This window comes from Megalops cyprinoides, chromosome 6, assembly GCF_013368585.1.
Source record: "Megalops cyprinoides isolate fMegCyp1 chromosome 6, fMegCyp1.pri, whole genome shotgun sequence".
Classification (NCBI taxonomy): domain Eukaryota; kingdom Metazoa; phylum Chordata; class Actinopteri; order Elopiformes; family Megalopidae; genus Megalops; species Megalops cyprinoides.
Genome location: NC_050588.1, coordinates 5,790,840 through 5,814,715, shown reverse-complemented (window position 1 = coordinate 5,814,715; position 23,876 = coordinate 5,790,840). Strand labels below are relative to the sequence as shown.

Sequence of the window (23,876 nt, the reverse complement as noted above, 5' to 3'; positions counted from 1 at the left end):
CCGAGACTATTACACAGTGCCCCTTACCTGACTTACCTGTAACTCCTTTCATTCACACCATTTACTACACTGCTGCACAAAAGTCATATACATTCTGCATTTTAATACTCCAATGCACAAGAAAACTTGTGACGTTGCAAGCACCGCAAATAAGACACGGAAGGACAAACAGCTCTAAAAATACATGATTTATTTTAAAATGCACCACAAAACAGCCTTGCTTGAACGATAGCAGGCTGCTCATTCAAAAACCCTCCCACCCTAACAGCACCCTCACACCTGTTTTAAAGGCTGCTGATTAGCACGGGTGTGACTCGTTAGCTAGTGGCTGCTCTTATACCATTAGCCACACAATGTTAATTACAACGACAATGAACCTGTTTGAAATTAATCCATGGAGTACAGATCTGTTCTATAAGACAGAACATGGAAATGAAAGGCACTTGAGATGAGGATTATCTCCATTAACACATTGGTAAAACACATACAGGTGAAGGCTCTTGTTCAGAGTTCACTAAAACTATGTGCCCGTTTTAGCCTATGTGCCCCTTTTAGTCTTCTTAATTTCAATACTGTTAATGGATGGGAAATGACACCTGAGCCTTCTGCCAGTTTTGTTGTCAATGCTTGTCCTCTTTACATTCCTTACGGATGTTATCCTTAGGAAGTGTTGCGGGATAGTGTAGCTCATCCTTCTTATATAACATTCACATGAGCCAAAGCAGGAAAGTGGGCTGCAGAACCACAATATGTTGATTAAAGAGCCCAACAGGCCCTTTTCATCAGTGTCTGTTTTTTTTTCCATTCACTTAGTTAATCTTTAGTTGTTAATTCAGTGTATTGCCATACACCTTCTCCCAAGGTCCTGATCTCTGAGGGGCTGGGTCTCTACGCCAAGGACCCCAAGTTTGTGGCCTTCGCCAAGCAGGAGATCGCCGATGCCTGCCAAATGACCATCGACGAGATGGAAAACGCGGCCAGCGACCTGCTGAGCCGCGGGGCGGGGAGGCGGGGCCACGGGTCGCACTTCTTGGGCCGAGCCGACGTGTCGCCCCTGTACAGCGACGAGGAGTCCATCAGGGGCCGCCTGGAGGATGAGCTGGCCGACGAGATGAACTGCGTCAGCTCGTTCTGAGAGGGAGGGAACCACCAGGGGTGTGCTGACAGGGGACCAGCTGGCTGAGAGAGAGGGATGTACCATTGTAGACTTTGCGGATTGGGGGAGGGGGGGATACTGTACGCAGCTTAATATGAAGGGGTGGACAATGAAAAGCAGTAAACAGGGTTCCCACTGACCTTGAAAAATAATTTCATCCTGGAAATATGTGGGACAGTCATTGAAAGTGGTAAAAAAGCCCACTGTCCTTGAAAGGTCATGCAAAATTGCCTGAATTAAAAAAAAAAACGAAACATTCAGCAAGTCCAGTAAGTCAATCTCTCTAAACTAAGCTCAGTATGATTTTCTGTCAAAACTAGCAAACATGCTGATAATGTCAACATGTTGGCGATCCTGCTTGCTAGCTCCATGGCCCCATTACCAAAGGCTGTTGGAGGTTGCTAATTGCTGCCAGGAACATTTACGTTCTCTGAAGCTAACATGTCCCAAAAATTTCTCCCTTCTTGTATGTCTCACTGCAATTCCGCATTCAGAGTAGCCCTATTTCATGGTAAGTTATCTATTACTGCAACAAAAGGGTTCCAATGAGTATGAATGACAGCGCGGCTGCATGGGTGGAGTGGAATGAGATATGTAATGTAAGGAAAGATTTAACACCACTGAAGTGGAATTGTGAATGATCTCATCATTTAAAACACAAAAAAGACCGCTCAGCTGTTTTCAACCAGATCACGCAAACTTGTGTCAGATCTCACTGGTGTACAGCACCTCAGAGGATACTCCTTTTGATTATTTTAACAGTCTTTTTACTGATGGCGTGTCATTGCCTGTTTTGGCTACAGTTGAATAAAACAGCAATAAAGCTTCCTGACAGTACACAAATCCAGCATGGCACCTTTTTTTGCTTTTCTCACAGCACTGGTTTTTGAATCTCTGTGCTGATTTGTTTCTTAGTATGTTGCTCTAATCTATAGTGATCTACACTGTAAAATGACGTATGGTATTGCAGCGTTCTTCCATACCATAACATGCAGAACCGTTGTCTTGTTCCGTACTGTACTTCGCTTGCACTGTTCTGCAATGCACTGTTTTCCAGTGTCCTCCACTGTGGCACCAAATCTGGGACTTCTGTGGCATTTGACACCTTTAGCGTCAAATTTCCAGAGCATGGTTAGCAGGGTGTCTGAAATAGCGTCTCTGAATTTTGAAAGATAATTTTATACTCAGGTATATTTTCTTAAGTAGCATATGTAAATAAATATATTTAGTATATGCTTGAGCTATAGTGTATTACAAATGTGCACATTTGCATGTGATCTCTCTGAAGACTGGTCTTATGCCAAGAGGAAACACTGGAAACGATGGTCTGCTGAGAAATGTTCCAGCGCACAAAGTGTTATCCAATGTTAGAATCGGTTTTCTTATTTTGACTACTAATATTCTGTTGATAATATGTTGTTGCATATCGATTAGTCATTTTTCTTCCTGAAATGACATGAAGAAGTGAAAGGATTCTGTTATATCTGAATACCATGCAGTGTATGCCAATAATATATTTTGTGATGAAATCAGGTCACTTTTATGTAAATGAATTAAATTCTGAAGTTTTTCTTTCTGTTTGTCACTTGTATTTTGTCACTTTGTTTTGGATTAATGTTTAACTTCTAACTAATACTAAAAACAAGGGTGGTTATTCATTGCAATAGTACTGCCACAGGATATTGTATGCATGTTTTAGAGAAATAAACCATCAATGAATATTGTAGGTGTGAGACAGGTGGAACTCTTTTAATGCAGATTTGAAAATTATTTGGAAAATTTGAGACAGAAAAAAAAACATTAAAACAGGAGATGCCATGGTAATAAAACAAATAAATCCTGAAGATGTTATCGTGGGTTTGGTTTGGTTTTAGCATTATAGAATAAATATACATACACACACACACATATATATATATATATATACATATAGTGCATTCAGTTTTTTTTTGTTTTCACATTTTATGTTTCAGCCTTATGCTAAAATCATTTAAAATAATTTTTTCCCTCATAAATCTAAACTCAGTACCCCATGAAGACAAAGCAAAAACAGGATTTTAGAAATTTTTGCAAATTTATTAAAAATAAAAAACTGAAATATCACATTGACACAAGTATTCAGACCCCTAACCCAGTACTTAGTTGAAGCACCTTTGGCAGCAATTACAGGCTCGAGTCTTCTTGGATATGATGTGAGAAGCTTTACACACCTGGATTTGCGGATTTTCTGCCAGTCTTCTCTGCAGATCCTCTCAAGCTCTGTCAGGTTGGATGGGGACCGTCAGTGGGCAGCCATTTTCAGGTCTCTCCAGAGATGCTCAATTGGGTTCAAGTCCAGGCTCTGACTGGGCCACTCAAGGACATTCACAGAGATGTCCCTAAGTCACTCCTGCATTGTCTTGGCTGTGTGCTTAGGGTCATTGTCCTGTTGGAAGGTCCACCTTCGACCATCGGGTTCTTGGTCACCTGTCTTACCAGGGCCCTTCTCCCCCGATTGCTCAGTTTGGCCGGGCAGCCAGCTCTATGAAGAGTCCTAGTTGTTCCAAACTTCTTCCATTCAAGAATTATGGAGGGAACCGTCAATGGAGGAGAATATTTTTGTAGCCTTCCCCAGATCTGTGCCTCGACACAATCCTGTCTCTGAGCTCTGCAGGCAGTTCCTGCGATCTCATGGCTTGGTTTTTGCTCTGATATGCATTGTCTGATATGTATTGTCAACAGGTAGACTCCAATCAAGGTGTAGAAACATCTCAAAGATGATCAAGAGAAATGGGATGCACCTGAGCTAAATTTCATATCATGTCATAGCAAAGGGTCTGAATACTTGTGTCAATGTGAATTTCAATTTTCAATTTTCAATTTTATTTTTAATAAATTTGCAAAAATTTCTAAAATGCTGTTTTCACTTTGTCATTATGGGGCATTGAGTGTATATTCATGAGGCAAAAAAATGGATTTAAATGATTTTATCATAAGGCTGTAACATAATAAAATGTGAAAAAAGTGAAGGGGTCTGAATACTGTCTGAATGCACTGTAATTTTATGTATTATATGTACAAAGAATATGTGTAATTTTTGTGTAGTTTCTTTCCTTTTGCAACCCTTTTTGGAATCACCAATTACACATTAGGCACACCTGACCATGACAGCCTTTGCAGTCAGGCAGGAGGAGCACTGATGCAAGGAAAATGAAGATGGCAGAATGAAGCTTTATTCCTCTTGTGTGGGCTGCTGGTCGTTGTCAGCTGAACAAACAACCTGTTTTCACTGATCACAATGATGCCAGAGGGAGGTTAGTTTTCCTTCCCCTGATGTATGTAAAATATACACAGTATATATATCAGATATACTTGTCTTCATAAACATGTGCAGCAACCTTGCACACCGATGCTTTCACTAGGAGCTCAGTGCATGTTGTTCTTGCAAGTACAAATAGTAGAAATATCATCAGATTCTGCCTTGGACACCACACAGTGCTTAGACTAAGAAAGGAACTAAAATGTTTAGAAAATATTTAGTCACAGAAAAATGTTAAGGGCAACCTGGAAAGAATAGCATCATGCATCTACAAGAGCTTGCCATTATCACCACTAGCTTCTCTGACATTCTGGCAAAAAAAACTATTACAGTGCATTTACATTTTTTGGCAAAGCTGATCTGTGAGAAGGGGTCCACAAATATCAGCTCTGACACACACCCTCAAATACACTGTGACACTTATAGCTGAAATGTCAGATAAACTACTCATGATAATAACAAGCTCTTGAAGAAGAATGATCTGCTCTCCTCAGAGAAGATGAGCGCTGTTGGAGTCCTCTGCATAATTGCATGGTGCTCACATCAACAACGAAAAGTGAGCTTGTACCACAGACAGCTGCAGGAGGGCCACATGTAAATCGTACACAGTGTGTGTACACACCTGCCTGCAGGGGTGGGGCCACCAGAGCACTTAAAAGACTGACCCAAGTCGTAGTCGAACCAGTGCCTGTTTGTGGTCCTGCCAAAATCAGACTAAATATGTTGCAAGCAGTTGGCTGCTATGTCAAGGTTTTTTTTTTTTGTTTCTTTGTTTACACAGTTACACAGGCTAAATTAGCTAAATTAATTCTAGATTTGTATTAGCCTGAGCATACAGACTGAAGCCCAGGCAACATTGCTATACACTACATATTTGACTGCATATCTATGTATGTATTAAAAAGAGATGGTTACAGAAGATATATTAGGCAGACCTTCCACAAGTCAGCCCTGTATGACACATAGATACATTTATTGTAAATGTGTCATGCCTTCTTCATATGCATACACCTACAGTATAGGGCCTACATTAGGTTGTTTAGCAAGGGTAACTAGCGGACTAAAGTGACCCGCAACAGCGCTGAACCTCTAGGTATGCTAAATATAGCCACTATTTCTTGCGGTGACCTTCCTCTTACAGTTTTACAAATATACTTATTGTACATTTAGGCAATCTATCGTTTAACATTGAAATAACGATTTGTTGATGAATACAATGAAAACAAACTGTCAGGCTTCAATAATGCATAATGATCCTTGCCAATCTCAAGGCAGACTAGTGCAGTTAGTCATAAAAATGAATCATATTTATTTTGCGATATGTCTTGACAATCTTTAAAACCGACCCCTTCCCACTCCGACACACTGCAAGACCTTATCAGCGTGTATTGACACTAATGATTTGGCACCGACAACCTGTCCACGCCCCAAATGTTATGCAATACACATGGCAAATGCTACATTTGTCACTGAGTGAACATGTTGTCATGCATTGAAATCAGTTCCCAAATTCCACAAGACAGGAAATGTCATTGGTGGGCGATTTTAAGCACAATGCAGCACTGTGTGCTGCTGAACGGGACAGCCACTAGCACAGTTTTCGCTACCCCAGTGACAATTCTCAGTGAACTAGCAATTGTCAATAACATGCACAAATCTACAGAACATAGTCTATTTGCATCGGTATATTAGGATTACCTGTATAATCGACCGTGTATTGTTCGTGTGTCCAGTATTTAAAATGGTGGTTCAGACAGCTGTTTGTGCAAACATTAGGATTTATTGTCATCTTTGGCTTGAAGATGCCCTCAACTAGCTTGTGACGCAATATAGCTGTTCCCCCCTCCTTCCCCCTTTCTCTCCGTGGGCTGTTCCGGATGTTACGCCTCCCTCCCTCCATTCTGCTGATCCTCTTATCTCCGAGCAGGCGACTAAGATGGATATTGTAAACCAGGTAGGGCTTTCCAAAAACAACAATTCACATATTTAATTAACGTAGAATACTGTACCAATCTGCAGCTCTATAAATGTACGCAATGGCGCATACATGTTTTAACTTGATCTGAATAGTGGTTTGGTTTTATTTAAAGGGGGCATTTTCAGAGCAAATATATGCATGGTCCGTGTCTGAATTGCAGTGCTCTGAAAGGTTATGGTTAACGAATGTCTTCAATATTTGTGTTATAAAGAAAAATATCATGGCAGAAGAAAAAATACCTGGAAATGCGCAAGCAATTGTCACATTATAACCAGTGATCGTGTAATCCGGTTAAATGTAGCATACTGTACTAATGGCTGTAATTTTATCGTTAATAACAATAATAGACAAAATTCGTAAACAGCATAGGGAAAAAAAACCGCCTTTGCAGCTAAGGTAGTGATGTAATTGAATGTTAAACTACATTGTGTGCGAATAGCAGGGGCATACGTGGTGTTTCAGTATGTAAACGAACATAGGCGTATTTTTTTTTTTATAAATGTACGTTGATGAATAATTTACGAGGTCCGTGCGCACAGACCTTAAAATCATGAAACAGAATCATGAGATGCTGTGTGCCATAGCTGGGGCATACCGTGAGCTGTTGTTTATATAAAGGGTTTTATCGAGTGTTTTTCAGGCGGGGGATGGGAACGGGGCTAGGGTGCAAAAGGGGTACCAGTAATCGAGAAAAAACATCATTCAGCATCAGCGACGTAAGGTTACTGTTCACTAAACTAGTGAATTAATTTATTTATTATGGTTATGTTCAAATGAGGAGATACAAAATATATACTGTTACGGATAATGTCAAATAATATGCAGCACCTTGATACATTAGTTTCTGTATGAAATAATGGAAATTCGAACGAAAAAAATGTATGTATATATTCATAATATGCGTTATATCGTGCGTACGAGGCAAAAACACTGGGATAAGCAGCTTTGTCTAATTTTGGCGAAGGCTATCGAACTGTCCATCGCTCTCTCTCGCTCTCTCTCTCTCTCTCTCTCTCACTCACTCTTTCTCTCTCTCCATTCGTCCCTTTCTCTCTCCTTAACCGTTGACAGTGCTTTGTCAGTCTGCGTGTCGCGCCCTAAGCAAAGAACGAAAAAATACCGTTTGCGGCCTGTACAAGCATACATCTTTGTTAACCGTGTCCACACGCACTGTCACCCTTTGAGAAATGTTTGCTTTCCTAAAGTATAAGAATAGTAAGAATAATAATAATAAAAAAAACATATCAAAATAGAAACACACACACTAGCTTACATGGAGGTATACATCTCGGGTATAATGAATATAATAATTCACAGTTTATTAAAATTCGTATTTTGCATGAAAGAACCCTGCCATTTGTGTGTGTGCCACGGTCAACCTGTACATATTATGAGCATCCCAGCACACGGTGTCAGTTTCTGCTTAATCCAGTCTGCGCGCCCCTTCTCTCTAGACCCCCTCCTGCTCTTCTCCCTGCACGTAGCCTGAAGAAGCGATATTTATCTGTGCAACGGTGGTTAGTGTATCCACAGCTCTGGGACTTCTTTTTGTGCTTGTGTAATTGCGTAGCTATATGAATACACTCCATTTACGGAGTGCTGTCCAGGAGGCTTTGTTAACTCTTGATTTCTGTGTTGACAGTTGGTCGCCACCGGGCAATTCACCATCATTAAACAGCCACTGGGGTTTATAAAGATCCTAGAATGGGTAAGTCCTCGTCGTGCAAGTATTAGTTCCTGAGTTGAAAGCAGGGGAGACAGCGAGGATTGTGCTTTGCATCACGTGTGTGTGTGTGTGTGTGTGTGTGTGTGTGTGCGTGCACGCGCGCGCGTATGTACGCGTGTGCGCTGTGAACGAAAGTCTTGCATTCAGCATTCTAGGAATAAATCGCTCAAGAAAATGTATCTACAAACAGCGTGAAAGGGATGCAGCGTTTTCTAGATGTTTTTGCCACTATAAAATATGGCGCAAATAAATACGAGTTTATGACCTGATCTCGCTTGATTCAATGTCCTTATCGCGCACATAGGTCACCGCTTAGTTAAGACAGCGTTGTGCTCAAGGCGTGCCTGCGTGACGTCGTGCAAAGAGGAGGGAGGCATCGCGACCTGTCGGTCATGTGATTATATCATGAAATTGTAATCATACTCTTTAGGAAACAAATCTGTTATGTCGTTACAGTTCCATAGTCCTTATGGATCTCCATGATCTGTATTTGACCATATACAGTTTGTTTTCCTATGGGACTGTACAGTACTGTGCTATCCATTGTAGTGCATCTTTCTTTGTAGCACTGGATTCTTTTTTGTTTTAGCTAAACCAGTAACTAAAACCAGTAACTTTTTTTTTTCTCTCTCTAAATGACCAGAAAGGGATTTTCTGTAAACCAGGACACATTGAATGATAGTATGTAGAGCTGATAATTATTTAAATAAAAATACATGTTGCCTAAACAGGGTTTTTTCCAATACACTCTGTGATGCTTGATTCTTGCCAAATTTAAAGGTCACCTTTAAATGGATATGTCTTAAAATAGATACATAAATATCTAAATAAATTAATAGAGGTATGTTGTAAGGATCTAGAAGCAGTTAAATAGTGAAAAGAAAATGGATTGAAAGAGATTCATATGCACATTTCATTTATTTCATTTAATTTGCTTCAATATTTTTGGGTATATTTTTAAAACAGATTTTTTTCGTTTGTTCCCTTATGTCAATCTTGTACTTCTTTGACAGTCAAATTGAAATGCATATTGTGAATACAGTGTAACAGATGGGAAGAAAATGTGGAATAGATTTCATAGCTCACTGGCAAGCTAATGTTAGCTAGCTAGTTTTCTGGCTAGTTAGCTGACTAGTTGATGATATGTAACTATGTAGCTACATAGCTAGCTACGTAATCTCTACCCTAGAGTCCTTGTATTATAGCTACCCAACAAGATAAAGATGACCACAAGATGGATATTACCATATACAACTTAAGCTTATATATACATGCTAGCCAGGTGTTTGGATCTCTTAATAGTAGCTTGCCAGCTAGCCTAGATACCATAAATGTAGCTATAGTTAACCCATTGTGTATTTAGTTAGCCAGCTATGTTAGGGTTAGGGTTAGGCTAGGGTTATGGTTAGGCATTTAGCAGACTCTATTATCCAGAGCAACTTACATGGAACAGAATATATAATATACAATAGAGACATTGCCAGTGATAATGAACCACTGAGAGTTAGACGAGTAGTTGGCTGGCTATAACGTAAGTGCAGGTTATCAAGATAAGAATGGCTTCTTTTAATAGCTGTTTAGCAAGATGGACTGGGCTGTTTAGCAAGATGGACTAGGCTGGGCTGGTGGGGTCCCAGGGCCAATTGAGGAGTTAAATCTGCCAATTTGCTTTAATAGAACATGAAAAAAATCCATAAGTATTTCAACTGGATATTCAATGCAACACAATAAAATAGATGAACTATGTTAAAAAATATATATAAAAATGCAGAAATATACAATTAAATAAATAATATGTGCATGTTTATTTATGTTATATTGTTCTGAAATTGGTTTAATAATGGCAAGACATATTTATGTATTTCAAGATTTATTGAAGCTTTTAGAGATTTATTCATTCACAAGATGCATTTATTACATTTTGTTGAAAATTGAGCTACTGAAAACAAATGGCCTTACTGGACTATACCAGAAATAAAAGTCACAGAAAAGGCAGCTGATTGCATACGCTTGTAAATAAAGCAAAGAGTATGTTGCCTCTTCCAGAGTCTGTCTCCTCTGCCATTTTATCCTCTGTTTACTCAAACTGAACATCAGCCACTGCAAAAGAAATAGAACAGATCATACCACATGCATACAGGCCCTGTGGGGTGCCTGACCTGTGAAGCAATGCAGTAACAAGCTCACCGGGTATGTGGGTGACTTGAGCTAAATTACCCACATCCCCATAGGATATAAAAAAGGCTGTAATGAAAATGAGAACAAACAGTTTTTTAAGTGGCTCTGCTTTTAAGGAGTGACATTTCTTATTTGGGTGATTTAGACTGTTGAAAGTAACTAATGATATTTATGTTGTATAGTCCATGTAATGATTATGGTGCTACTCCTCTGTTGTAGGTTGTGCATGATAAATACAGGATCTCCTGTCACCTTCTGTCTGAGTTCCACTGTTGCACCCCTGTCAGCAGAGTGTATTGATTTATGGCCCCAGGACTACTGCTGTGTCCCATTTTAGAAGTACCTTACTCCCATGCACACACAGACTCCTGAAGGTGCACACACACTCACACACAAACAGCTGTGCATGTGCACATACATGCACACATTCTCACACACAAACATACATTCTTGCACACACACACATATGAATGCAAACATTACATACATCCACATAGACAGACAGACAGACAGACACACACACACACACACACACACACACACACACACACATACACACACACACACCTTTGACTCAGTTAGTCCTAGACGACTGCAGAGACCGTGCATCACCAGTTCCTGGGTTGGCAGTAAACAGCCCTCCCCTTGGTGCCCAACACCTGTGCTCATGAATCCTTGTCTGAGCTTGTGTTAGAGCTAAGGAACCAGAGAATAAAGGCCTATGCTCAGACAGTGGAATAAGCAAACTAATTCATAAATAAAATGAATCACAAATCCCTGTCAAAGCTCAGGTGAAAGCTAAGCAATGTAAGCACAGTGGAAAGGTCTGGAATCGATCAGTGGAATAAACACTGTTTAAGAAGAAGGGTGTTTTGTTAGAATTAGAAAGCTCCTGAGAGCTCAGGATCCAAAAGGGCACCCACAGATGTTCTGCCCAGAATGTCAAGGCTTTACCTCACGCTTTGATATGACATACTGTATATATAGCTGAAGCTTGAGATTCATTTAAAGTTTTGCAGAAAAAGTGAATAAACATTTGAAAATGGACCCCATTCAAACTATGGCGGGGTGGGTAATGGCAGCACATTTCCTTTTCAACGTTTCTGTGCCTTTATTCATTGGCATTTCATTTTCTTTATTTTCTCCTGCCTACCTTCAGTTCTATAACACTCTCCCCATCTGTGGCTTTGTGAATAGGTGCATGTATTATGAAAACACAAGGGTTTGCTGAATCAGACTGCTGTTTGTAGGGGTAAACTTTGATGAGAGCCAACACTAATGAAAACAAGGGTGGGGTTGGGTGAAAATAACTGCACTGCAGGTGTTTGTTGTATCAATTTATTCATTGGGCTATTGATAGATGGACTCAGCAGGGATTCATTTGTAGATGATGCAAACAGCATCAGGCTCAGAAAACACTGCTTACAAGGAGCACTGCCGCCTGGCAGAGGCTGCGTTTTGCTGATCTTAAAGGAAACTGTGCAGTGTCATGCTGTATTGAATGATCTATGCCCTGCTCTGTGTATGTCCTGTGCAATTCTCAGAGTAAGGATAAAAAAAATTGCATTTGTGCCAATTGTATTCCGTGTCACAAGCAATTCCTCTGCTCTGCAGTTCTGGGGTGAATAGAACTCGAATTTTTAAGATGATTCATTATTACTGTTTTAAGATGCTTTTTCCACATTGTTTTGGAGTCGCAAGGAGTAAATCCTCTACATTCGAGCAGGAGTACTGAAGTCTAATAGATGCAATCCTCTGCTACATGCCAATGGTGGCTTTTTTGTACACTACATGTCCCACAGTGCACCAGGAGAGCGAACAGCGAATGGAGGATAGCATTTCCTCGATGTCATCTGAGCAACCCTAGGCGAATAACAGTTTGCAAAGGCTGCATCACAATCTGCATTTTTGCTGACTGTCCTAAGCTCTACCCATCAAAATGGAAAACTGTGAGAGTGGTCAAGGGTATCAAAACCCATGGGAGGAACATTCACTTGCCCTAGCGAGTGTATGTGCTTGTACCCTTCACAAATTTTAGGAAATTTCATTCAGCCACGGAAACATCTAAAATGTCTCAGATGCTATTGACTTCAGTTGTATGCATGAACACACATTTCTCACACACAGTCATGAGAAAGTGGTAACATTGGACTGAAGGACTCTATAATGCACTTAAATTAGAAGTGAACAGAAATGATAACAAACAACCTTGCATTTACATTTACTCATTTGGCATACACCCTTACCCACAGCAGCGTAATGAAAAGTTTATGTTTTGATTTCAAGACTAAAACACTGAATTACAGTGATAAATATTTGGCTTTCAAGTGGTGACTGTGAGGAGTTAGAAAAAAAACCTTTCATATCAATCACTACCAAATTTGCAATAAAGCTGACTGCCATTTGCTACTTTGTGGTTAGCCCAGTTAAATCAGTGATAAACAATGTAACATTTAAATTGTTACATTGCTAAAATTGGAAAATGGGACCATGACTGTAGCATTGAAGTTGCATTTTGAGCATTGCTCCCTTATTGAAACCTTTTTATGCATCAGACATTACCTCCTGAAGACTGATTCAATTGTACCTTAGTATTGTCCCTCAATTTTCCAACTGTGCTCAGAAACAATGGGAAAGGTCAGTGTGGGAGAGGACATTATCTTTCAAAAACGTGTATTGTTAAAACCCACTTCTTCCATTTCCATAGAGTCACTGTTGTTTTGTCACAAGCCACAGTGCTGCAATGGTGACAGCGGGGCGTGTCCCAAATGCTCTCCCAAATAACACCTGTCCCCTTCCTCCTTGAGTGTGCACACTTGTGTGATGTTACGTGATGTGTGGACTTGCTCACTCACTTCCCTTGCTCACTTGCAGACTGGGGCACAGCCAAAGTGCTGAGAGAGCTATGCGACAAGGGAACTCTGTCCAAGAAAACCTGCCCTACCTCGGCGGCCGCGGAACAAGGCCAACTGTGTGCCGTTGCCACGGCCTCTCAGTCATTGTGGGCAAATTGCACAGCTCAGACGCTAACCTAAGTCTGAGCTGTTGAACTCAGCCTAAACTCAAGCTCTGTAGCCGACTGAGCCACCTGGGAGCACAAAGATTCCTATAATTGATTGTAGCAGTTTTCGATGGAACCCCCATCTGCGTTTCCCAAACCTCCCATTGAAACTGCAGCTTATGGATCAATTGTAAATGAAGTCCATTAGTAGCTATTCCATTTGAAGTTGCTGAAAGCAGTGGTGGACCAGTGGTGGTACATAATTGATGTCCAGTGTCTGTTATTAATTTGCATAAATATAAACAATTAAAATGCTATTATCTAAAAATAATTTGATCGGTTAATTGTCAAATTAATTTCTTTTCAGCAATGGGCAGCGAGTCAAACCTTGCCATGAAAGGTGATTGCTGACACTAATAAGGGCTGTAAGGGATAACCATTGCCCCTCAATATCAAGTCTTGACTTAATTGGTAAACCAGGGCCTCCTATCATGTAGAGTGCATTAGTGGGTACCCCCCGCCACTTTGCCAGAATGTCCAAAACGACCCCCCTCATGGCTGTATATCACCTGTACACCTAACATAGAGCTCTTCTTTAACATGCACGCTATGAATAAATGGATGAGCGTGCTAGTGATGCTTTCTACTCACATGCATGCAATTCCCTGTTGGTGTTTGGGCTACTGCCAGCATCTTCTGAGAATCTTTTGTAACTACTAGCAACCACGCGTGGCATGAAAGCGATGCTGCCACTGCCAGGAGACTCTGCACGGAACCTCGAGACTATGCACGGAAAGAACACATCTCCCAGGGCCTCCAGAAAGCTCCCGGTTGCACAGAACTGTAGGGCTCTTGTCTTAAGCTGTTTGACAGTAGGTCAGTGAAATGATTGAAACTTTGTTGAACCTTACATTTCCTGTCACTGTATCGTCAGTCAGTTTCTCTAATGGATGGAGCGTGGCTCTTGAGTAACCATTTATTTAGGCTGACTTACATTGTGGGCCACAAACGGTATTTAGCGCCAACGCTCTGGAAAGCGGGCATGTGGCAAGGTCGGAGGGACCTTGGTTGTGTTTGCAATGCATTTCTGCACTTTTGTCGTTCGCGGCCCTCTGCATTACAGTTCCACCAGAGGTGCTCAGTGGTAATGACGATTGCGCTTGGGAACGCTTCAGACATAAGTTGATTGCTTGTGCGGCGATCACTCTACGCCTTTTCACGACAGACGCCCCCCACTCTCTGATGTGATTGAACGCTCCAGTTTGGAACAGCGGCTCTGCACCTCACCCTGTCACTCCTTTCCAGAATAGCCTGATGGGACTCTGAGTTTAACGACTTGCCGAGGGCTCCCAGTGGAATTCAAGCGAGAATGCTGCGGAGGGCAGCTGTTCCACCTCCCCAGGTCTGCGCAAGTCATTAATCTGTAGCAGATCCAGGTCATCCGTCTACAGGCAAGTTATCATGTTCCCATAATTATGAGGCTGGCAACCAGGAGTCCTTAGCCACTCATGACTCAAGGCCGCTGCATCGCACATTAAGATACAAACAGAGATGGACATGATAGAGGTTCACATGTGGATCTGTTTTCTGTCATCACATTATGATAGATACAATGTTTTTCATTGACTGAGCCAATCATCGTTTATCTTATTTTCCATCTTTGTCAACAACAAAATCACCGGAGGAGTCATTAGACAGACGCTAATTAATTTTCTCATACCCCCCCCCCCCCCCCATCCCCCCCACTATCTCAGGGGAGGAGAGCTCTAATGTTAGAGAGAAAGAACACCATCTCTGACCTCTTTAATCAGAGCTGCGCTCAATGCGCCTTTGTGCCTGGAAATCCAGTTTCCTGTGCCACCATTCACGTGCATAATCTGCCACCCAGATGTTGGAACCAGGGCGCCCAGGTTCTGAATCTCCTGCACACACACACACACACACGCACGCACGCACGCACACACACGCACGCACACACGCACACACACACACACACACACACAAGATCACGCTCCTGCAGAGTGCCATCATCCTCTGAGATTCGGCGTGTCTGATGGAATTGAAGGTCACTTGATTGTCGGAGGTGATTTTTTTTGGGGGGGTGGGGGCCCTGAATTATTAATATCGGTGAGGTAGAGCCGAGACGCAGAGAGAGGCCGTCTGGTACAAGCTGAACCGCGGAGAGAAGGAGAGAATTCTTTTTTTTTTTTCCTCTCAAGGATATGCGTGTCGGCCCGCGCACGGGCGCGCTTGCTTGCGCAATGCGTGACTCATGCTGCTGCCGCTGTGTGCTCCCAGAGATGGCCCGCGTGCCGACGGGGGCATCACCGTGACTGAGGGGAGGGAGGGCGGTGCGGCATTCCACCGGGGGGCCCTCTCCTCCCTCAACCCTCGCCGTCCGCATCCTCTCCTCCCTCAGCCCTCTCTCGGGCCCTCCGTCGTCTGCTGCCTCCGTTCATCATCCCCGTTCAGAGGCAGCTCCCAGCATCCTTTCTGCTGGGCGTTGTGTTTGCAGATCTGAGTCAGAGGTGCGCGACTGTCGGCTCCTCCGTTTTCAACCTGCCTAATCTGCTTTAAGTCATTCCCATACCTGGTGACATTAAGCCATTAAGCAGACCGGGATGCAAGATATCTACAGTATCTTATCATAAATCATAGGTAGATAGATAAATAGATAGAGATGAATAGATAAACACACAGATAGATAGACAGACAGACAGACAGATCAGTAGATAGATAGATAAACAGACAGATAGATAGATAGATAGATAGATAGATAGATAGATAGATAGATAGATGACACACACTAGGTTTAGCCTGGTTGATTTATATGGTCTGAGCTTATCCTGATTGCTTTGGTATGAAATAGCTTGATGCGCTAGAGCATGCCCTTGACCAGTCATCAGTCCTTTACAGGGCTATTCCCCCCGTCTTTAACACTGTGCATGTCTGCGCGTGTGTATATGTACGTGTACATGGTGTTTGTGTGCACATGCTTGCATGTGCGTGTGGATCGGGAGGTGAGAACGGCGTTTCCGTGGAAACCGTGACGTGATTCCTCTCTCCCATCTCCCACGGATAATGTTGCCATAGTGACAGGTCCACTATGTGCAGTGGAGGCCAGCCTTCTCCCTGTGCAGCCTTGTTCTCCTCCCTGCTTTGATCTCTCTATCTTTTCTCATCTCCAACGGCATACCCATCCCTCTCTCACTGTCTAATTCACCCTGTTCTGCCCTCTTTTACTCGCTCCATCCATCGTTCTGTGATTCTCTCCCCTTCTGCCTCTCTATCTTACCTTATCTATTCACTGACTCTGGCTATTGTTTATTCTATTGTGTTATCTAGTTCTATTGTTTGTGTTCACTCCCTTTATTCCCCCTCACTGTCTGCAATCCTGTAAAACTCATTAGCGATGCACACAATCTACCAATATACAGACTTTCACCAATACACACAAAACTTACTAAATCTTAAAAAATACATCATTTCCAGCAACAAATGTTGTCAGAAGTGTCGCATTGTAAAATACTTTAAAAGTTGCAATAATACTTCAAGCTGTGTATCTGATAAGTTCAGTTAAGTGAAATACATTAACTGGAGTGTATTTGTAATTGTTGAAAGATGAGAAGACTAAGTAATATGGGCATAATGTAGACTAATGTAGACATATAGACATTAAATTAAGAAGCTATCTTTTTTTAAAGCCAACCAATGCTGGATCAGAGATGACAGCTGCAAAGTTTGTGTAAAAACATCTTTGGAAATGTCAGAAATTATTAGGTGCTTTTGCTCAGTTTCGAAAGTTAGCATATCATGCTATCATGCATATCATGATCAATCATAGTGACCTACCATCTTAAACATCACATTTTTGCATTGTTTATTTGCATGCATGATCTGCATTCACGCATTTTGAAGCATGCCCTGTGGACATAAGGCCCTCCTCCTCCAGTCAGTGGTGTCAGCCAGAATTGCTTCAACTTTCATTAATGTTAACAGAGAAGTAAAATCTATTGCCTATTTCTCTGATCCGTAAAAGACACAGGTAGTCAAATAGAAAAATACCTATTATGAGCATATCAATGTACAGTTTCCATCTGCTTATTTTTTTGCTATTTCGAAATTTTGAAAAGTGGGACAGCTAAAATGTCAATTACACCTAAGGTTAAGTGTTACCATAAGTGAATGAAACAAAAAATGAAAATATGAACTGTTGAGCAGGGCCAGTGACGACAATATGTGGTTGTAGCTAAACAAAAAATTGATATAGGTTGCTATTCTATCTTGTCGTTAAGTAAAACTGACTCAGCATTATGGTACACTAAGAAGATGGTGCAAGCTACAAACACATACCAAATATGCCCTAATGTGGCAGGAGAAGGCGTGGAGTGAAAACCAGACAGACACGCAGTGACACAAGGTCTGCTGGCCATTAGGGGCCCACACGTAACACTGCATTGAAATAGTCTGTAGGCGTGGCATCACGGCCTCTGCACCACTGGAGAGGGTGCAGTTCTGGAAGTAGTTTCCATCCAACAGTTCATCTAATACTGTACCTTGGCTCTCTCCTGCTAAATTCCCCCAGAAATTAATTGTCTCCTCGTCGCCGCTATCGATCATTTTAGCGGGCCCTCCGCTGGAACAGCAGCGGTGTGGAGAGCTGCCTCACTCCTCTCCCTCCCTGAGATAATTCTGCATGGTGTGAAGAATCCCCCCAGAACCTCTCTCTCACTGAGAGATGTTTCCGCTTAGGGCTTCTTTAAACAATTTTTTCTTCCTTCGTGCAATTTCAGCTTTCCCTGTTGAAGCAAAAAAAATATATATAATTAACCGCCTTTGTATCATCTGTGTCCTTTGCAACCCATTACCATGGGGACAGAGAGGTAAGATTTGGGTTCAGCCTGCTATGGCGAACCTGAAAAGTGCAACCCTGTAATAAATAATTAAATATCATTGCCTATTTATTGTCTGGTTTCATTGTCTATTTTTGGTCCTTGATGTTTCCCGGTGCTGTTCTCCGCCTCACACTTCTACTCAGCATTGATGTCTCCCTCTGTTTCTTAACGTCATCCTCTTCCAACTTCGGCTGCAATTCAAATGAGATGCCCAAATAATTGGTTATATTGTCATGTGCATCAAATGTACACAAAAAAATGGAACTGCGCATCCAGCACCACAATCACCAGCTTGTTACTGTTACTCTGCCCTGTTGTTTCATATTGACACTGGCATCCTCCTGGAAAACTGAAGGGAAAACTGAAACTGAACTGCCAGCCTCAGGGCTGCTTACTCTGTCTTGTCTTCTTCCTTTCCGTCTCCCCTCTGAGGCGTCATTAGCCCTGAGCACTGTGAGTGCCAGAGCTACCTGCAGCCAACACCCCTTTTCTCTTCCATTCCGAGCAAATGAGTGGCATGGGGCACAGCCAGGACAGGCCATTAGCAGTGAAATTTCACACAAGCAAATGTGTCACCCCTGCCAGAGCTAGCGCACATTTGTGTGTTCACTTACTTTTTTCTGGAGATGTGTTGTCTTAATTGCGTTTTCATATTAATCAGGATTGTTCGTTTGCAAAGTAGATGTGCACTGAACCCCCCCCCCCCCCCCCCCCAAAACAAATACTGTGGTTCTTTGAATGCACAAGGATGCGCGCTACCCTTGTATTGTTTGTTACACTCAGAGAAATAATGTTTTAATTGCCCCTCCTTCCACCTTTGTCTTCCCCACGCCTGTCTCCACCAGACGAGATTTAATTATCACCTCTTCCTCTCCGCCTTCCCGCACAACTTCTGTGCTCTCCTAATTAATATGTGTTAATCACCAATATTACTGCGGACTGAGGTGGTGGTGGTGGTGGTGGGTGGGGGGTGGGGGTGTGGGTGGAGAAGGAGGAGGAGTGAGAGATCAAGAAAGGGATGGAAGAAAAGGTTGGGTGAATGGATCTGTAAAGGCCAAGATTCTGAGAGGAAGTGAGTGGGTGAGATGTCTGAATGTCTGCGCTGTTGAAGGCTACATCACTACACAATGGCAGTGCGCTCCACCTACACCTGCACAGCCCAGATGCACTGCATTGTGTGTGTATGTATAAAAGGTGTGTTTCACTTGTGAGCATTATAGTGTGTGGGATAGTTTATTTTGCCTCATGCTTTGTGCATGCATATTTAGCAGTATTGTTTACCAGTACTCACTGAAAGCACTACTCTAGCCATTTTAGTGTGTCATATATAGTAAAAGCAATTTACGGTCGGTTGTTTATTCTGAGGTGAAGGGTTGCATGTTACCAGTATGGAATAGTATTATGCTGTGTCCTTGTGCTGTACATAATGTGTAGCAGTATTCTCCATGCTGGTGCGCAGTGTAGCAGTGTATACTCCATGATTGTGTGTAATGTGGCAATATAGCAATATTCTTCATGTTTACATGAAGTAGAGCAGTATTGTCCATGTTTGTGTACATATAGCAGTATTCTCCATGCTTGTGTGCAATGTTCCAGTATGGCAGTATTCTCCATGTTTGTCTGCAGTGTAGCAGTATTCTCCATGTTGGTCTGCAGTATAGCAGTATTCTCCATGTTTGTCTGCAGTATAGCAGTATTCTCCATGTTTGTGTGCAGTGTAGCAGTATTCTCCATGTTGGTCTGCAGTATGGCAGTATTCTCCATGTTTGTCTGCAGTGTAGCAGTATTCTCCATGTTGGTCTGCAGTATAGCAGTATTCTCCATGTTTGTCTGCAGTATAGCAGTATTCTCCATGTTTGTGTGCAGTGTAGCAGTATTCTCCATGTTGGTCTGCGGTGCAGTGTCAGTGAGTGTACAAAGGATCTAGCAGTACAGTGTGACAGATGGTGGAGCACCTCAGTCAGATTAATAGCTGGATTTTCCATTCAATCCGATCTAGTCTACAGGGAGGGGAGGGGAGGTAAAAATAGTCTGACTGACTAATCTCCAGTGAGTGTGTGCGTGTGTGCGTGTGTGCGTGCGTGCGTGTGCGCGTGTGTGTGTGTGTGTGTGTGCGCACGTGTGTATGTGTGTCTATGTATGTGTGTGTGTGTTTGTGTGTGCGCGTGTATGTGTGTCTATGTATGTGTGTGTGTGTGTGTGTGTGTGTGTGTGTGTGTGTGTGTGTGTGCGTGCATATGATTGTGCTTGTGTGCCTGTGTCTGTGTGCAGAGGGTGTGTAAGTGAACTAATGCAAATGTGTGCATGCATATGTGTGTGTGTGTGTGTTTGTGCATGTATGTATGTGTGTGTATGCACATTTGAGAGTTTTTGTGTGCATCAGAGCCAGGTACTTGGGAGCCTGGCATCAGAGCCAGTAAATGGGGTGTAGAAGTAGCCCTGGGCATAAATGGTACATACATGTGACTGTGGGTATCTGTGGTTGTGGTTGGGACTGAGTGACTAAGCATATTTGTGCACCTGTGGATGTGCATGTGTGCGCTTGTGTGTCTTCAACACATCTTTCAAAATAGGAGGATGTTTTATTCACTCTGGCCCTCTGTCTTCCTCTCTGTCTGCCAGGTGTTTGCGATCTTTGCGTTCTCCACATGTGGCAGTTACTCCGGGATGTTCAAGATGAGTGTGGAGTGCAAAAACAGGACCGAGAGCGACCTCAGCATCGAGGTGGAGTTTGAGTACCCATTCAGGTCAGTGGTGCCACGAGTGATCAGCTAATAACACTCACAAGTTTCACACTGTGTGGTAGCTGTATAACTATAGGTGGTAGGTGCAACTTGTGTGTGTGGATGGCCATTCAGGGACTGAGCCTCACACTTACCCTAAATTGTGTGTGTGGTTGTATCTGGAGGTGACTGGAAGCGTGGGTGTGTGTGTGTGCACGTGCGTTTCTGTATATGTGTGTGTGAGCTGTGTCTGACTCATACTGCAGTCGGGGACTCTCAGGGGGGAAAGTCACTGTGCAGACGAGTCACTGTTGTGACATGATAAAACAAAATGTTTCTCCCATCAGTCATTTTATTTAGGGTTGCTCCACTATTTTGACACAGGGAATGGTAAGACACAGGTAACAAATGCACACAGAAGTACGCTTCTCTCCTTCCCTGTCTCATTTGTCTTCAGATGCCCTCACCATTTCTCTGTCCTCTCCTCCTCTCCGTTCTCCCCTTCCCGTCCCTTTTCCCTATCCCTCCTTTACACTATGGTTTTGTCCTTTGTTGTCTCTGATCATTTTGATAGCCAGCCGTTCACCCACTTTGTGGAGAATTGTGTGCTCAAACTGTGTCACTTCATGTACTTCAGGGAGGTAATCTGTCCCACTCACTATGAAGTCTCCAGGTTATGATATGTTTAAAATAAGAGTGCCCCGCTGGAATTTATTTTCAGTTTCTCATCTACTATCTACATCTAAGACTCTGTCATGTTTGCGATGGGTCTGTGTGTGATCTGTGTGTGATCAGTAACTTCACTGTGTCCCTCTCCTCTTCTCTGCAGGCTCCACCAAGTGTACTTTGATGCCCCGACATGTAAGGGGGGTAACCCAGAGCGCCTTTTCCTTGTGGGTGACTACTCCTCCTCGGCAGAGTTCTTCGTCACCATTGGGGTCTTCTCCTTCCTGTACTCCTTGGCAGCCTTGGCTGTTTACCTCTTCTGCCTGGAAAAGTACCGCGAGAACAACAAGGGGCCTCAGATTGTGAGTTCCTCTCTCTGTTTTTTACTAATGTTAACACACACATGCATGACGCTGGGGGTTGACGGCGGTGTCACAGTGGAGAGGGCTGCTCCCAGAATATGGCCGCTATCAGGCGGCCCTGCTGGTCCTAAAAGCCCGGGAGGCTCTAAGGACAGCGGTGGCACATCTGAGCTGCTCACAGCTGAACCTGATTGGTAGTTGGCCCAGGTGTTAGTAGGCGCCTCAATTTCAGTGTCAGAAAGACTGCACCTTGCAGGAGATGTACCAGGACATAGCAGCCAGGTGTTCTGCTGTGAATTTTGGGTAACACCTGTGCTGGGTTAGTGTGTACACTGGCGTATTTGTGACCCACTTTTTGGTGGCTGATTTACAGCGCCTCTGGGTGCCTGAGTCTTATCCAATCACCACATGACACAATGGCCACACCCGGCATCTTGCCAGTAGGGACTATATATATATATATATACAGGCCCTGAAGACCTGTATATTGAAAATGTAGTGCTGCATTTTAGTATGAGGGCCAGTGAACATTTTCTTCAAACAGCATTTCACTCTGGCATACGGCAATGCGGTGTTCTAGCCCTGGAAAAAGCTTATCAGTCTTGTTTGTTTGATGTTTTTTTCTCTCTTTCCTCAGGATTTCGGCGTAACGTGCGTGTTCACGTTCATGTGGCTGGTGAGCTCGGCTGCCTGGGCCAAGGGCCTCTCCGACGTCAAAACGGCCACCGACCCGGAGCGAGTCATCACCTTCATCTCCGCCTGCGAGCGGGAGGAGAACCGCTGCCGCGAGGTCCACGACCCCGTCGTGTCCGGACTCAACACCTCTGTCGTGAGTCTGCTCTCACATCTCCAGAAAGAAAAAAAAAGAGGAAAAAAAGAAAAGTAAACATTAAGAAATGATCTGATGGAATTAAAATGGGTTTCCAGGCAGACACTGCTGGTCTTTTTAGTGCCATCTGTTGCTCTTTGCCTGATGTGGGTGACACTGGTCCAGGGGTGCCAGAGACATTTCAGTGTTTTTCCCATCTCATAATCATACGATTGGGTCAGTTATTACACTAAATTTTCATAGCTGACTGTGAGCTTAAGATGCTGTGGATGTCGCCAGCTGTGCATCATCACCTGCATTAGTTAAGTATCATAATGCATCTAAGTATGTGATTAAGAGCTTGGACGAAAAAAAAATCTAGTACTCCAGGACTAGGGTTACCTATGGTGCACCTCGCTCTGTTCTGACAAAAACTAATGCACCCTCCTGTCATTGTCTCATCCTACAGGTGTTTGGATTCCTCAACCTGATCCTGTGGGGGGGCAACCTGTGGTTTGTGTTCAAGGAGACAGGCTGGCTGGCTGCCTTCACGCACTACCCACCACCCTCACAGGAGAAGCAGCCTGCCCCGGAGTCCTTCGGCCAGCCAGGGGGCTACGGGCAGGAGGGCTACGGCCAGCAGGACCCCTACGCCGGATCTCAGGGGGGTTACCAGCCCGATTACGGCCAGCAGGGCGGGGGATATGAGGGCGGGGACTACGGGCAGGGCTACGGCCAGGGTGGACCCACCTCCTTCGCCAATCAGATGTGAGTCCGGAGGTGGAGCAGCGAGAGGAGGATGGTGAGTTGGCACACAGCAGCCTGTAGGTGCTGAGGGGGTTAGGGAGGCAGGGGGCTCATGGGAAATCAAGCAAAAACGATATGGTAGGTCATTCAAACCCCCCACTGTTGGCTCGTCCTAAAACTGAAGATGAATTTGAGGTTCGGGAGGTGCACTTGCTCTAGACAGGCTGTGATACAGGGGCACCCTGGGATGGGAGAAGTACGATGGGGAATGTGCGAGGGACACCTTGGTGGTGAAGCGCATGGGCAGGCTTCCCGAAGAGAAGGGCAGTGTGACAGAG

General features: G+C 43.3%; 2 protein-coding genes across 2 annotated transcripts in view; both read left to right on the top strand.

Moving 5' to 3' along the window:
• Positions 1-1,378, top strand: part of LOC118778899 (voltage-dependent L-type calcium channel subunit alpha-1D-like) — a 41,133-nt gene extending 39,755 nt beyond the window's left edge. The window contains exon 45 of the mRNA XM_036530691.1: positions 863-1,378. Coding sequence (XP_036386584.1) covers positions 863-1,135 — 273 coding nt within the window. The 3' untranslated portion in view covers positions 1,136-1,378. The remainder of the gene's footprint in view (positions 1-862) is intronic.
• A 4,935-nt stretch (positions 1,379-6,313) lies between these two features.
• Positions 6,314-23,593, top strand: LOC118779271 (synaptophysin-like). Its single transcript, XM_036531303.1, has 6 exons — positions 6,314-6,408; positions 8,075-8,140; positions 20,855-20,979; positions 21,785-21,983; positions 22,621-22,812; positions 23,261-23,593. Exons 1-6 carry the CDS (start codon positions 6,391-6,393, stop codon positions 23,561-23,563), a joined length of 903 nt encoding a protein of 300 aa, XP_036387196.1. The 5' UTR covers positions 6,314-6,390; the 3' UTR covers positions 23,564-23,593.
• The last annotated feature ends 283 nt before the right edge of the window (positions 23,594-23,876 follow it).

Coding starts and splice junctions, on each gene's coding strand:
- LOC118779271 (XM_036531303.1), top strand. Junction 21,984..22,620: donor ACAACAAGGGGCCTCAGATT/GTGAGTTCCTCT, acceptor CTCTTTCCTCAG/GATTTCGGCGTAACGTGCGT. Junction 22,813..23,260: donor CCGGACTCAACACCTCTGTC/GTGAGTCTGCTC, acceptor CTCATCCTACAG/GTGTTTGGATTCCTCAACCT.